General features: G+C 39.6%; 1 protein-coding gene across 1 annotated transcript in view; it reads right to left on the reverse strand.

Annotated features, from left to right (window-relative positions):
• The window catches only part of TUBGCP3 (tubulin, gamma complex associated protein 3), a 52,744-nt gene that overhangs the window by 1,398 nt on the left and 34,442 nt on the right, over positions 1 to 16,904 (reverse strand). Inside the window, exons 11-21 of the mRNA XM_010575794.1 lie at positions 16,588 to 16,754; positions 14,671 to 14,781; positions 14,163 to 14,271; positions 9,321 to 9,510; positions 7,909 to 8,044; positions 7,034 to 7,102; positions 6,156 to 6,291; positions 3,519 to 3,607; positions 3,253 to 3,384; positions 2,732 to 2,872; positions 2,028 to 2,144 (exon numbers count right to left, since the gene is read on the reverse strand). Coding sequence (XP_010574096.1) covers positions 2,028 to 2,144; positions 2,732 to 2,872; positions 3,253 to 3,384; positions 3,519 to 3,607; positions 6,156 to 6,291; positions 7,034 to 7,102; positions 7,909 to 8,044; positions 9,321 to 9,510; positions 14,163 to 14,271; positions 14,671 to 14,781; positions 16,588 to 16,754 — 1,397 coding nt within the window. The remainder of the gene's footprint in view (positions 1 to 2,027; positions 2,145 to 2,731; positions 2,873 to 3,252; positions 3,385 to 3,518; positions 3,608 to 6,155; positions 6,292 to 7,033; positions 7,103 to 7,908; positions 8,045 to 9,320; positions 9,511 to 14,162; positions 14,272 to 14,670; positions 14,782 to 16,587; positions 16,755 to 16,904) is intronic.

Below are 16,904 nucleotides of genomic sequence, written 5' to 3' on the forward strand. Positions count from 1 at the left end.
CCGCTCCCCCCGTGCCCTGCTGGCACCCCTCCATCTGTCTGACGGCTCCCGAGCTGCAGGGGGGCTGCCCCTGCAACACCCCCCCAGGGACCGTACCTGGGACACCATTTGGGACCCGACCCACGCCAGCGGGAGACCTCCCCTTGTTTCCGTGTGGCATGTGCAACGTGGGCCAGGCCAGCGTTAGACCACCGCTTGCTTCAAACACGCGTATTTGATGCGGGTTATATAGCAGCAAGCAGCACCCCAGCACAGCAGGGCGCCTGCCCAGTAGTGCAGTCGGTGCCCTACAGACCCAGTAGCTAGGCTTTATGCATTTGGAGAGGTTTTTATGTGGAACTTGCACTCAGCAAGCGGGAAGCACTCTCCTGAAGCCCATCTTCCCACTGGGCTTTAGCCAAGGGACTGCAGGAGCTGCTCAGTATGCAGGAAAGGAGAGGACTTCAGGAGAATGGGAAGACTCACTTGAAGAGCTCATTCCTGATCTCCACTAAATACTAACGTGGACATGCCCTTAACTAGAGCACCCCATTACTTCCAAAGATGACCAAGGCTGGCCAGGTAAGTCCTGCATGGAAAATCTATAGTAGGGCTCAGCAGGAATGCAGTCCACACAGGCAAAAGCTACATTGTCAACTTGTTGCAATCCTGTAGAGCACACAAATTACAATCTATTCACAGCTTACACTGAAATAATTTGGCTCTATTTTCCTCTGGGAGGGAGAACTGCAGTATTTGGATCCAGGAGCAAATTCCTCCCAGCTTTGAAGTCCTCACATCAAAGCTCAGGATCTCTACAGCCTTCAACAAAAGCCACCAGTATTTTATAACCTGGGTGTACTATCCTGTTTTCCTTCAAACTTCCACGTGAACTGAACTCTTTTGACAACGCAGCACTACGTCCAGGGTAGCTATAAGCTTGGCAAAGCTATAGGCAATACAGAAATGGATCTGATGCAAACCACCAGAGAGGAGGACTGGGAAGTGCTCTGCACATCCTGTACAGGTGCTCAGTCACAACTATAATTGCTATAAAGAACAAGTTGTACTCTTACAAGGTAAAACAAACATATGGGTAACAACCCAGCAAAACCACTTCAAACTCATTCATTTACTTAGGGAAACAATGCATGCTTACGTATTTAGCATTTGTCTAAATGTGTATTTATGGATATTGGAATAAGAAAGAAAGATACAAGAAATATCAACAGCAAGAGGGAAGAAAGCAGGCCCTACAACTTTAAGTCAAACTCAGTATCAACATTATTAAAAAAAATCCTAACTTCAGGCATGCCAAAGGTGATAAATAAGAGAAGTTAAAAGGTACACTACACTATATCAAGAGTATCTCGCATATCAAAGTCAAGAGATGAGGTGGGATAGGATTTTGGTTTTCAGTTGACCCAGGGTCTAATCCTGAAAGGCTGCTGTGGCACCTAGTGCTGTGTCATTCCCTTTCATCACTTTCCAGAATGCTTTCCTTGAAATCTAACAGCTGTTTTTTCTGGGGAATGGGAGCTTTAGAATCAGATAACAAATTAAGAGAAAGCCAGAATAATTATCATTAAAGAAGACAGCCTGCGCACATTCGCCCAAACAGCTTACACATTGCCCACCTCAGTGCATTTAAAATCAAGTGTTAGGCCCTTAATAAGGACCCTTTCTGCAGTCTTTAATAGCAATGACTTGCAAAGATGGTGAGAAAAACTGGAATGCAGAAGGAATTTTTTTTTTTTTTCCTTCAGATTACACCAGAAGATAGCTATTATTTCCACTACTGCATGACGGAGAAGACTTACATGAAGAGACTATTCCCCTTTGTCAGGGGAACATACATGATCATAACACCTACCATCTGCTGAGGAACAGTGAATCTAGGCTTTTAAGTAGAGAAGCAAAAAATGAAGACCTAGATCCACAAACTGCACACAAAAATATGGAAGTTACACCTACTCAATATCTGAAATTGAGTTCTATATATCAAAGCTCAGCATCCATATTAAAAAAAATTGTAATCTAAGGGGCACCTGGTAAAAGTGAGTCAGTATTCGCAGCTGTGAACACATTTTGGGTATTGAGTCTTGAAATTCTTTCATCCTCTTGCTCTCCTCTTCATCTTCTGACGCAGTTACACCCCACTTGCCCTACACAGAGACCAAATGAGTTAAGAGGTCAGGTGTCACATGATGAAAGTTGCTAACTGGGCCACCTTCTGCCCAGCTAAACCACCACGTTTATGCAAACCAACCATTGCCATAGTAAGCCACACATGGAGTCTCTAGTATTGAAACCATCAGTCCCCTTGGTGGTTGTACAGCACATGGAAGAAATTCGGGGTTAGCAAAGCAGGCGAGTCTCGCACCAGCACTGCATGTCCCACAGACTGACAGTAGGGAGGCAGGCATGGAGCTATGGTATTTTTTTGCAAAAGGGTTCAGAATCTTAAAGCCTCTTCTATTTCCTTCACCTAAAAGAGCCCTACATTTCTCAGCCTCCAATGGCCACTAGAGAATCTGCTCACCTAGAGGTTTTGTGCAAGACAGAAATGAAAAACACCGTTCAGCAGTTTTGTTTGAATTCACTAGCTACTGCTGATGACTTTTACATTTGTTCCAACTACAATTTTCATTTTCGCTGTACCTCTATATAGTATCTAAAATCCTGACTATGTCAAAAGGCAAGTATATCTACCTCAATTAATTTTCACGTTCTAGTAATATCCCTACTGTACCTCAAGCTCCCGCTGTTTTTTCCTCTCTTCAAATTGCAACCTCAGCTGCAACTCCTCCAAAGCAGCTCTGTACATTGCATCTTGGGCATTCTGGAGCTCAATGATCTGATCAAAAACAGCTCGAAGTTGGTTGAGAAGTACCTGTGAGACAGTTAAGCAACAAAACAATGAAGCAGTTGTACAGCAAAAGAGTTTTAAGTTACTACCATTCTTCAGGACACGAGTAAACTAAATCTTCTCATGCACAGCTGGAGAGACTGTTTTGCAAAGCTCTAAGACAGCTGTTGCACAATCACACAGCTTCTTAGGACTGAAACCAACTGGCCCACATTGTCACAAGTTTTATAATCAGCATCTGTCACTGTGTCTGGGGAATATATACAGAGCCTACCATAATAAGGTCTTATATCAGAGGAAGAAAAATGACTTTTCCCCTTGCTCCTACAACCTAAGAGAAGGTGGTTCCTAATGCATAAGCCAAGATCAGAAAGCTACAATTTCATGCAAAGGAGAAGACTTACCCTGGAATCGCTATCCAGCAAGCACCGAGCTATGATTGTGTCTAGAAAAACTTCATGAGCTGCAATGATGTGATCCAAGTCCTGTGCTTGTTGGACCTTGTTCCAGAGTTCATCCCACGAACATTCAAGCACCTGGAGCAATGATTCAGGATTGTGCTGTTTTGATTTGCTAGATGGCAAGCTCTTTGGAATTTAAGACACACAACACATACAGAATATTAAAAGTACTTAATTTTTAAGCAACTAATTGGGTGGATAGAGTATACCTCAAATGTAATGTAATACTGCATTTGATGAATGAAATGGACCATTTCTGATGCCAGAACGTGACACTGATGCAGCACCCCAGAAAGCTCTGTAAAAAAATCCAAAGAGATGGCATGTTAAAGACCGCAAGGACAGGCACAGCCATCAAACCAGCTTGGTAAACTTTTTTCTACCAAATTGAATACTTCATAAAACAGCCACTAGTCTTGGGTGGTAGCAGCAATACTGGCTGGCAACAGATGAGCAAAGAACATTGCACAATTAACTCCTAGAAAATGTGAGCCACAGATGACACCAACTGCGTGCTTGGACAGTGCTGGAAACTTGCTGAGTATCACTAGTGAAAAAGACCCTCTCGGTCCCCAGAGAATAAAACACAGTTAATGTCCCATGCCTTCTTTCAGTTGAAAATCTGAGGCCACAGATTTGCAGTTGCTTCTGGGGCCTCTCACATCTCTTACCATTAGCCTTCAAACCACAGACAGCATATTTTTGCTTTACTTAGCTACAGTGAGACCAGAAGAGAGGGGGGGTGTGACAGGGGTAGGGAATTTGTGGCTCATGTGGTCCAGGTTCTATTCCCTGATCCACGACAGAGACCCACAGGCGAGTCGCTAATGGCCTCAGCTGCTCACCTGTAAGAGAAGGTACCTCTGTTGCAGAAGGGTAATATCAAGATTACCATCAACTGCCAAAATTCTCTGGAATGAAGATACTCGGCCTTCTGGAACCAGGCAAATATCCAGACAGAAGAAGTAATTTCTTAAAAGCTGCCGAAGTAATTTGCCACTGCAGACAAGCTGCAACACTTACAACAAAAGGAATTCTACATTTTCATATCTTGGGATGTTACAGGACCATCCAATGATTTGAAAGATATTGTAGCAAGCTACTCTTTTCTTCATTTCTTATGCCTTTGCAGGAAGACTATCCCTAACACATTATGTTGCATCAGCTTTAAATAGGATCAATGAAAAAAACCTCCAGGGTTGGCTAAACAATAGAAATTCTTCAACATTGGTGAGTTGGATACATCTGTATTTCTTCTTCCAACTACTGATAGGAAAAGAGCTAGCGTGCCACTACTGTCTAGAAGTACTACTTTAAAGCATTAAAATCCCTGGCTGTTAAGACTTTTGGGGAATTGTGAATATAGCTATCCTGGAAAGTAAATGCTACCTCTTTGGGGTTGAAAAACAAAAGACCCTGGCAGCTGCTTCCTCCTATCAGTTACCATCTTCCATTTAGTGCTCTGTGACTGGAAGGGCAAGGTACTGTTTTGGAGGGAGAAAGAGAAAATAAAAGCAAGTTCTACTACTACTTCATAAATCAGTGCTAGGGTGGACTCTCCATGTATTTCAGCTTCCAACTTAGACATGCCAGTGAGTAAGAAAGAGTCCTGTCCCTCCAGGCAGAAGGCAGTACAGGTTTTTGTAAACATACTCTCCTTTGTCAGAGGCAGAAACTGAGAAATACAACACTGCTCCTTCTGCCAACAATAGCTATAACAACTTGGCCAGCATTTTAAATGTCTGCGTTACTTAAAATGTAGCCAAAACTAAAGGCGACAAGCAACTGCAGTCTACAGAAGACTGCTCCAAGGCAAAGAAAGGCCTCCCAAAGGGGTGTAGGGGGTTTGTAAAAAGGGAAGAAAAAAGGAAGAAAATCAAACTTCCTCTTGAGAACACAAGAACAAATAAAACCCTAGCAATGGGAGACAGCTCCAGCCTGAAGACCCTCAGGTGATGAGAATAAAATCTGTTAACTGCACCCTAGTCTCAAAGGGAACAAAATCCTCTCTCACAGAAGCAGAAAGGAAACGTAATCATCCTGTACAGTTCCAGAGATCAGCCTTGTGCACTAGAGCATACTTTAAAAAAGCTTGTTTCCCAGCAAACTTCTGTGGCCCACCCACCAAACAGTTCCTATTTATAAAAACATAAACAATTTTTTGTAAATATTATTATGTCACAAAGAAGTGTAACCCTCAATAGCTATTTTTTACTGAGAGAAATGTAGAGGGGTAAAAGAGTCAAGAGTGAGCCAGTACAGATGGTCACAAATATGGCTATATTCTCAGCTGAGAAGTAGGATCAAAAAGTCCCAGTCTATTAAACATACACTAGAGCCACTACGCTTAAAGAGCCTTCCTCTTTCTTCTCAAACACCTCTTTCTCTCTTAGCTTCTTCTCTTCTTAGCTAAACAAAAGCATAGGGAATAAGTGAAGGTAAAACTAGTAAATTCAGAAGTGTGTACGTGTGAGACTTACTACTTCCAGCACAAGAAAGAGGAAGACACAGGGTACAGACAGGAAGGCATCAAGGAAGATGAGTAAAAGGGGATGGAAGGGTAACAGTCTTTTTCCAGAGACATGGGATGTTTCATTTGCTCACTGCTACAAAAACTCACAACCAAGGATTAAGTAAAACAACAAACAGGAAACTTCCATTTACAATAATGTTATTTTATCTTCATCATCATGTAACATTAAACAGTCAGTCATGAGAAGCAACAAAATATAAAATTCATCTGTCCCAACAGTCTACTTTTTTCCCCTCTTAACAAACAGTTTAAAATAAGATGCAGTCATCTAAATCCAGTTTACCAGTATGTCATCCATTTGGGCCTCTCTCACCTGGTATACTTTTCAGAAGCTTTGCATTACACATGTGCCCTTTCCATATATCAGTAAGAATATACTCCATTCGCTTTGCTCTCCAAAGGAAATTAAATACTCTAAGATAGTGGCTCATGCACTCACGTGTAAATACCTACAAAACAAACAAGGTATCAGTACAAATTTAATAGACTAATGTTCTGAAGGACCAGGAACCTCTTCACAGTCCATCTTATCTGACCCATACAGTTTATTGGTAAATATTGTCAAAACAAAACCCCTGGAAACCCCAGAGCTTTTGGAAAGATCCTCCCTCAAGGGCTGAACTGAGCTACCTAACATTCAAGTAGGCACAGGGCACTACAGGAGGTGTAAGAAGGGATGAACATGGCAAAGCCTAAACATTTCGCTCTTTTCGAACTACATATGATAAGTTCTTTACAAGTTTTTTTACAGAGGCTAAATGATCAATAGTGTAGCTATTTTCTTAGTAGTTCTAATGAACACTACCTATCAAATTTCATTTAGACAATACAAAGAGGTTCTCCTCAAATACATTCTTCAGTTCCTTGCAAATTATCCCAAATTAGCAGTTACAGACTAGCAATAATGGAAGAGGAGCACGCCAGTTATTAAGTACTTGCTAAAATCTCTGCTGGAACAAATGAATTACTGATTTTCAGTAATGATTGTTTTAAATGTAGCTTTTCAGCACTCACGGTCAATCTATAAGAACTGAGATTTTGGCTCAACTGTTTATATAGTCAGTGCATCCTAGATGCCAAAAAAAAGACCCTCTGATCTTACACTCCAAAACAAAGGTTATTTAAAAAAAAAAATTTAGCAATTCAATTCAGTATCAAGACATGTTTACAGCCAGCAGTATATGACATTACCGTTGCTATTGGCCCATCAACATGATAGTCCAAGCTGAAGACATCCCATCCAGTGTCCCCAGGAGATACCTGTATTAAAAAGATATGCTACTTTCAGTGTATAATCAGAGCATACTAGCGCTGAAGACCAACTCTTGCTTACTCTTCCATTCTCCACAGCGTATGAAGAAACAAGCATCCACATCAATATGAGTTACAGGAGTTCCTTGTTCAAAGTAGTAGATCAAGCAAAAATGAATCGAAGTTTGACACAAGAGTGGGATTCACCTCACCCAAATGTTGATGTTCATAATGTCAATGTTTTTCCATTGGAGTTAGTAAAGGAAATGACAGGAAATAAAAACTTCTTAGGCAGGACTCAGCCCAAGGTATACACTTATTTCGGATGCTACAGTTCATCAGTTAACTTCCATCTCTGAGACTGGAGCGTTCTCATTAACTCAAGTTTCTTACCAGAGGTCTCCTTCATGAAACACACTTTCATTGCTTCACTCTTTGTAACTACTGGTGACAAAGAGACTACCCCCCCAGATTCTTATAAGAGAAACAGCAGCAGGAGCTGTTTGAAGAACCTCAAATCAGGGCCACCAGCATCAATTACTGTAAGATTCCAAATCTCAACTTTGTATTGTCAGTGAAACAGCTGTAAACCCACAGCTTGAAATACAAATAGACAATAGGCAGGAAATAAGAAAAGAAGGGAAGACCTATTAAATGAGGTTTACATAATTCAAAGTAGACTTCAAAGGAAAGGGGGGGAAGGGTGCGTATTTACTATATAAACATATGAAAATTTTGTTTCATGTAGATGTCTGCACATATACACACACAAAATAAGTTATGTTTCAGGTCAGAGTCACCATGATGCAACAGACCTCCAGAAGTCGAACATCCAATCGTTTGAGAATCTCCGGATTATCAAACTGGGCATTAGTTGCCCTCACCGCTGTTTCAAGGATTCCAGTTAGATTATGCTGGTATAAGGTTGTAGCTGGTCGTGCAAGCTCTGGCCTAGTGGTTATGAAACAAACAGTCATGGCATATTACCAAGATATTCTGCAGCAGCAATTTGGTAGTAACTGCAGCACACAGTGAAACACTTTTCTGACAGACTTTCAAAACCTCTCACATTACTCTTTCAGTCTCAACCACAAAGAAAATCAATGAGCAAAATATTTCAGCTGAATATGTCTATTCATATGCAGCTATACACCTGAACATCAGCATGAGGAGTAACTTTACCCTCATTTAATGCCAGTAATTTGAAATTACCAGGATTGCTAGCATAACTATTCTGTAATTTGAGTTGCATTCATATCTAAAATGAGGCAGATTACATCATTAACACATCAAACCAATAATTTCATTTCAGTTTTGAGAGACTTACTGATAGCCATCTCATGGGCTTAGAAGTGCTGGCAGAAGCACAAACCCACCCCCTCTACCTAACTTAAACTTTCCGAAGAGCTGCAACATGCAAGTAACAAGCACCTTGCACTACTCCTCTCCCCCATGATCAGGGCTGGAAAGCCCCTCACTACTGCCTCAAATGTAATACCAACTCTGCAAACCAACCTTATTCTGCTTCACCCTAATTTTCACTTAAAAAAGCATGGTCATGTACAAATTGTCACCAGACAATGTTGATTTTGATTTACAAACAAGTTAATGGAAGCTCTATTACAAAGCCTGCCTTCTAGACCAAAGGAAGGCTTTGTAAAGGACATTTTTGATAGACTAACTTTCATCAGTAGCACCAGCATGTAAAAGCAGTGAGCTTGCAAATACACTACAAACTGAAACTGATACTTGTGGGTGCACCTGAGCGCTTAAAACAGAGGCTGGTGAGGCATCAAATAATTTTTGAAAAATGCACTGAGGAGTTTTGACAGAATGTTTTGGACGAAACACCTCCAAAATATAGAAGCCTAACGTTCACAGCAATGCTGACTAGTGGCATCAAGAGCAACAGAACTTTTCTGCTTAAACTTGCTGACAGGAGTGAGAAGAGTGCTAACATCCTCGAGGCTGATACCTATCTTAGTGCAAGTTTTCAAGACATTGTGAAATGCTTCTGTATGTACTTCCTACCAAAAAGGAAGAACAAATTTTAAGCCTCAGGGTCAAGAAATTAAACCCAAAATAGAATTTAAAAGTTGTTCAATTAAATGTTTGAGTAGTAAGATTCTTAAAGGGTCCCCTTCCAAAAGCAGAACAGTTTCTGTTCTGATCATGCACATTTGCAAGCTTCAGAAATTCAACATAGTTACCCTTCCTACTCTCTTACTTGAGCAAGTCCATTAAATGCCTGATAAAGTCTCCTTGACCAAGTAGTAAGTAGCGCCTCATGGCCTGCATGTGTTCCAGTAAATTGTACTTCTTATTGAGAACATCCAGTAGGTATTTGCTGGTCTCAAAATAAGCTGCATCAATTTTCTCTTGAAATGCATTTTCCAGATCTGTGAACAAATCAGCAGCTAAAACAAAAAACAAACAAACAAAAGTTAAAATTTAATCAGTATTTTTCCAAAACTGAGGCAAAGAAGCTTCGGAATTGAAACACAGAAGCAGAGAAATTGCTATTTATTCTGATCCACTATATTATACATTTGGCACAGCCAAAGTACAAACAAGTCTAAAGCAGCCCATACTTCAACATTACTACTTTTAATCTGTGCCCAGCTTGTACTTTCCAATAAGAGCTCATATTATTGCATCACTTTTACACAGAAAGTGATTTTGTTTTTTTTTTAGCTTGCTGAAATACTGCAATTTACAGAATCAAATAATTTGAAGGAGATCTAAAAGCTCAGAGTTGAGGAAAAAGCTTTGTTGAGGGGGTGGAAGAATCTAAATCAGAAGTCACTTCTAAGGGTGGGGTGGGAGGGATGGGGGAAAGAAATCTAAGAATCAGTCAGAACATTCAACAGAAAAGAGTTCCCACATATAAATCAGAATGAAAGAGGAGGCAATATGCTTATGTTATCTGAGGGACAGCCAGCAACCCAATGTTTTCTTCTCCACCTTAAGTGCATGGCAATTTGGAGGCAGAAAGTAGGACACTGCCCTTTAGTAGGACGTGTATTTCATTCTGTTGTACAACTACAAGCTTATTAAGAAAGGGACTGCAATAAGGCTGTTAGGAGATAGCAAGAAGTGTGGCCTCTTGAGGCAACATGGAACAAAACTCCAAATACTGGACTGCCAACTATCATAAGATTCAGACCTTCCTCAGCATTAAAGGACATGCTCCCACTTTGAATAATTTTTAACCACACAACTATTGTTCTAAAGGTAAAAAAAGAAGATCCAGGTACCAAAGTAGTGTAAGACAGTGCACTGCCTGCTCCAGGATTTGTTTCAACATGCACTGCAGACAGGAAAAATTAAAACCAAGTTTCATGTTGTTCTGCTGAGATTCAGCCTCAATTAATAAAATGCTTTTAAATTGAAGAAATAAACAGTGGTTCTAATACAGAAGTCACTCTTTAATGAGGGAAACCTCACAATGGCTGGTTCAATGACATTCCCTGAAGTTTCCAAACTCTCATTCAGTAACCTGTGAAGCTCTCCGTAAGACACCAGAAGTGCAAGCATATGCAGAGATGTCAAAGAGATGACACTTGTATAACACGTTGCTGCGCTCAAAATCCCTACACTAGGAGAATACTACTTAGTCAAGTAACATGCATCAAGCTTAGGAGATGTGAGAATTAATACAGCCTGTAGTAAGGAATCCTCAAAGTCCCCTTTCCAGTCACTGACAGCAAACCAGGAGAGACAGCTCACTAAGGTCTCTGCTCACTCTGGTCAAGGCAGAGATCTAGTGTGATCTGACAAAGCAATTCCTGCATTGCTCAGGTAAGGAAGCACGCAGCAGCGTTCCCACTGCTGGGAAAAATGGAAAAACATCAGTTTGTGCAAATGCACTTGTCTCACTAGTACAGGGCAACAGGGCAGTGAGAACATCCAGTCAATTCTGACTTTCATCTAGTCTTTCCCCATCAGCAGATCCTGTCCTCTTCACTGCTATCTTCAAAAGATTGGTTCAAGTGTGGCTGCTGCACACATAGTGGTACCAGCCATCTGATCTGCCACATGGCTTCACTGCTGGCTTTAGAGGAAGAGGGAAGAACTTCCAGACGGGGAGGAAAAAAAGCTAAAAGACGTGTTTCATGGACAGAACATGGCAAGTTACAACACCCCAATGATCTGTTCCTGCAAGTGTCTTTCCACAAGATGCTGCAAGCCTAATGAGCAAAGCAGAAGAGGGAACAAGCCAACCCAAAAAGAGTTATGAGCTAATACCTTCAGCTACTGGACGCAGAGGTTGGGCCTAGGACTGGCTTAAGGCACAGGTAAACCCCACAGGAAGCAGGGAATTGCCTAGTTTGCCTGTGCCTTCATCTCTGACTTCCCATTTTAATACATGTTCAGACAGTTTTTTACATCATGATTACTTCAGCATCAAAAGGAAACTGGGGAAACACGAGAGTTAAGGTTCCAAAGCAAATTAAAGAAAGAAAAAAATACAGCCAAACTCATGAAATGTTCAGATTTAAAATGAGAAAAAGCATCCAGAATTCAGGCTGGCATCCTAGCCTTCCATCGTCTTATTATAAGTCATTATCTGAAGGGACTCTCAGGATGTTGTCAGATAGCGCAAACAAGGACGACAGAATGCATTTCCAACACCACTGACAAAGAAAGTTCTTTCTGGATTGAATGGGTAAAATGCCCTAAATACAAATGCAGTTTCGTGCAGAATTAAGGCAGTGCAATACTATGAGGTATTTGGCTGCAGATTATAAGCTCAGCATGCCTTCAGCACATGGCAGATACAGTGGATAACATCCATTTCTAAAACTACACTTCTGCCTGAAACAGGTATTCTCAGCACTTAAGATAATGTACTTGCTTTGAAGCTCTCATCTCCTACATAATAGGGAATTTTTGCAGGTCATCCATTCAATCAAGGAGAGAGAAACGAGTGCAAATTAAAAAAAATATTGGAAAAGCATGGCCATAAACACTGTGTAAAGTGGTGAAAGTAGTGTAGCCAAAGAACGTTTTTGCCTTTTTCTGGAGTAGCTGGCAAGATGATGGTTCAAATGCATTTACAGCTATTACTCACTTAGCCCTGATCCCTCTCTGCAGTTTAAGCGCATCTTTGACTAGGCAACCACTGCACATGGTACAAAAATCACATTATTAGATTAAATATTCTTGCAGACATGAATGGGATTTTATTATTAGAACATCTTCCATGGAGGTACTCATGCTGAAAGTCCATGCTGTGAAGAGTTAATGTAAAAACTAATCCAAGGTTAATCCAGAGGGAGAGGAAAAAAAAAAAAAAAGACAATCCCACAAAACTAAGCTTCAAAGTTATATATAATAAAGTTATCTTTGAGTACAGTAATAACAGAAAAGATATTGTACAAGATATCAGAAAGTGCAAAGAAGGATGTTCTTAGAAAACTAAGTAAAGAACTTGACAGAAAAACAAATGCTTAGATAATTCTTCTCTTGGCAAAAGCTGGATATACTAGTAGGACATCATTACACTTCTAGAAACTACGTACCAAATAGCATCAGAGAAATTATCCCTGTCCTGGTTTCAGCTGGGATAGAGTTAACTGTCTTCCTAGTAGCTGGTACAGTGCTATGTTTTGAGTTCAGTATGCGAAGAATGTTGGTAACACTGACGTGTTTAGTTGTTGCTAAGTAATATTTAGACTAAAGTCAAAGATTTTTCAGCTTCTCACGCCCAGCAAGAAAGCTGGAGGGGCACAAGAAGCTGGCACAGGACACAGCCAGGGCAGCTGACCCAAAGTGGCCAACGGGGTATTCCATACCATGGGACATCATGCCCAGCATATAAACTGGGGGGGTGGGGGCGGGGGAATGGCCGCTTGGGGATTAACTGGGCGTTGATCAGCGGGTGGTGAGCAATTGCACTGTGCATCATTTGTACATTCCAATCCTTTTATTATTACTGCTGTCATTTTATTAGTGTTATCATTAACATTATTAGTTTCTTCTTTTCTGTTCTATTAAACCATTCTTATCTCAACCCAAGAGCTTTACTTCTCCCAATTTTCTTCCCCATCCCACTGGGTCGGGGGGGGGAGGGGGGGAAGTGAGTGAGTGGCTGCGTGGTGCTTAGTTGCTGGCTGGGGTTCAACCACAACACCCAGTGATCTACATCTTAACAATTAGACTCTCTTTGGTATATTAAATGAGTTCTAAAAAAGTTATAGTGGTAAATTATCACCTTCACTAGAAGAAAGCACGTTGTCCTTTCTCCCAGATGTAGCAGCATCCTATGCATTACCTTACCTTCTTTGCTTAGTATTTACGCATAAAGTCTCCTTGTTTTAGATGTTTATTTGCTATCTTTCATCATAACAATGTTAATTTTATTGCAAAGAATATGCCACCAAAGAATAACCGCAAATGGTATATAAATTCTCATTCATTAAAACTGAAATCTCTTTTAAATAGAAAGAAATAACCTGAAGGAATTCTGATAGTTAAATTTTGGTTTAATGTTCAACAGCTGGCAACCCCAATTTTAAGTAATCTTCAAAAAGAATTTTATTAACCTTCCATATACTCAATTTTCTTCAGACATATTAGAGTGGTAGAGTGCATTTACAGAAAGGCTTCTGTCCTGCCTGTTTTTACTGCCCATTCTCTTATTTACAATTAATTGATTATTTATTATTTTTTAATCACAGAATTAATTCAGTATTATTACGGAATTATATGATGAAGTATATTTGATGAGGAGGCACAAGTACTAAATTCTTACCGCAGCACTCCAGAATATCCCAGCCCCCACCCCAGCCCTTTCAATGAAAGTCAGCTGAAGGCAGACTGGTTTCTCAACAGTTTCATTCAGAAATCCAGTACGTTAACAACCATCCAGCAAACCTATCAAATTAAGAAAATTGCACATATGCATCTTCATACATCTTTTGTAAAATGCAAGTATCCATTAGAATATCTTTATTTCAGGTCAGTTGAGACTTTTGTACTCCTTTCCACCCCACTATCCAAAATGTCAGTTTACAGTCTAAACTACATACTGTACAGAGCTCAGTTCAAATATTGAATACTCTACCATCTTTTGAAGACTCTGCAGATTTTGCCACAGCAATCATCTTTGTGGATGGAGTTTGATCATGACAAACTTGATGCAAAAAGTTTATGGATTTTCCTATTAGGAGGACCTGAACAAAAAAGGATATTTTTTTTTTCAAGTGATTTGCAGATAAGAAAAAAAACCACCAAACCAAAAAGCCATCCACAACTACCAGGACAACAGGATATTGTGTCATCCCTGTGTGCTCTTAGCTTCACAATCCCAACCACAGCAATCCAGAACTTCAGTGCTAACACAAAAAGGTTTTAAACACAAACTTCTCTTCCCCCCTTGAGATCTCCTTAAACAAAGTTTATCAGTTAGACAATGGAAAGGAGAAACAGTCTTATAGTCTTCTTCAGCAAACAATTATAAAATTCTTAAGAGGATTATTTATTGTTAAATTTGGTCTCTATTTTCTTAATGGAAATCTAAACAGCAGCATAGGGCAAACAAATCATCAAAAGATTAATTTTTGAATTCCTACCTTTTTTGATTGCTCCATTGTAATAAAAGAAGGGATCATTGATTTCCTCAAAGTGTATTTGTCATGCCACAACCGATCAGTTTTAACTGTAGGATCTGAAGCTACAAAAAACTGTAGATTGAAATAAATATTAAAACCAAAAGACTAATGTAAACTCTCTCCCCTAGCGTTTCATTTCAGTATTTAGAAAACTGTAAAAATATTCTGAATTGTGCCTTTAACTAAAAAAGAAAAAAAAAATTTTTGCTAGCTAACATACAGAGTTGTCCTGGCAATTGATATGTAAATTGTATGTTGACCAATATGAACGCTGAAGAAAAAGTTAAAGAGCTCACATAACTTAATCTCTTCTATACATTATGAAACCTTGACTACCTCAGGGTAAACTGTACCATCTGTAAAACATCCGCTATGAAATACAGAAGCATATAGCATTTTCCGGCAATTTGTAACACAGTTAGGGTAGAAGATAAAGTTCAGACTATAAGTGTAACATGCTTTTGTTTTACTGATTCTATTTTTACTCAAGTCCCTTTGGATTTCCTATTTTAACAGATGCAGAATTGCAGAAAACAAAAACAAACCACAAAACAAAACAAGAAGAAATCCCCAAAACCAAGAAATCCCTGCAATTGAACTGGTCATCAAATGCTAAGGTCTCTCAACTCCATGCAAGAAAATACTTTCACTTGTAAGAAACTAAAATTACAGGATTACTTTTGTTAAAGTGACTTGTGGATTGATTCTCTCCTCATCCTATCAAACAAGATACTGATTTTTTAGACAAGAACTTTTTTCACTGCCTCCAAATACCATTTCCACCAAGAACGACCAATTGTCTTTGTTCAAAAACTGTGTCTATGGTATGAAAATTGTAGCTTTCAGTATACCACATCCAACAGTTATTTTCAGTATTAAGAACACTCTTACAGTGGCCACGTAAATTTTTAAACAAAAAGTTGAAAGCTGATGAATGATATAAAACCCAAAAAAGACAACACCTCACATGTCTGAGGAGTAGCTGGGAAAAAAAGTAAAGTCTATTTTACACTTCTAGCCATAAAGATTCATAGACATTTCACACAAGTCTCCTAATGCTGAGCTTGAAGATCAGCTGTGGGCGATATTGGTACTCATTTTAATTTTGACCCAGATGGACAGTTTCAGAAATCAGACAGCATATTTCATGCTCAAGTACAGTTACTCATATGTGTCTCAGAAGTGCTCAATTCATTTTAAAAAAATGATTCTTTGGCTTCTTGGAACCAAAAAAAATGTCACTTTAACAAGACTGTACTGATTGGAGACAGGAAAAAGAGTTGGGAGAGCTTAAAAAGGCATAAAAACATTTCCAAGAAGAAAAAGGACAGTTACTAGAACTTGCTGTTACAGAAGTCAGAACAAATAACTCTGTAGAGTTTCTAGAGGAACTCTGGAACCATAAATCAATCTCTTCTACCCAATTTGACAAACTGAAGTTATTTATGAAGCTGAGGATAAGAGTGGGTCGTCAGAATAGAGTATTCTGAACTTTAGAATGCAAGCATTGTATTTGGAATAAACAGCTACAAAAGAACTCTGCATACATTACTATTGTTACACTAAGCAAGAAAAGATAGATGACTTTGCCTCTCTTCAGAAGCAAGCATCTACTGCTAGCCCATTCTGCCTCTCTTAAAACAGACCCAGGATATGATTGAAGACAACATACTGCATCACTGCAACCTCCAAATATCACACTGACTGAATCCATGCAGAGTGTCACATTTCATGTTGTTATTGTATATGTTACTTACTCATAAGTTATACATTTCCATCACAGTCTGCTTTTCAAATTCTCCTCTAAGCTTCCCACAGATTATACTCCCACAAAGCAAACGAACAGAGAAAAAATATTTATTGTATCACATACGTTACCTCATGGTATGTATCCTCCAGCTCTCCATCATAAATCCAGCGATAAAGGAAATTCAGTACAGGATGGGATACTAGGCCAAGAATGTGTTGAACCAGAGATCTCATGTAGGGATCTCCTGTTTTAGTATAGGCATGAACTGCTGAGGCTAGTTCACCACCTTTTCTCCCTGTAAGATCATAGGGGAGAGGAACAGAAACATATGAAGGAAAAAACATACACACCACACTTCAATTCAGCAGCCATTGATTTTAGCAAGTTGTATGCCACTCAGAGCTTGCTGAACAGCAATTCTAAAATGTAGCAAAAGTATATTTTT

This window comes from Haliaeetus leucocephalus, unplaced genomic scaffold (genome assembly GCF_000737465.1).
Source record: "Haliaeetus leucocephalus isolate CR32 unplaced genomic scaffold, Haliaeetus_leucocephalus-4.0 Scaffold495, whole genome shotgun sequence".
Classification (NCBI taxonomy): Eukaryota; Metazoa; Chordata; class Aves; order Accipitriformes; family Accipitridae; genus Haliaeetus; species Haliaeetus leucocephalus.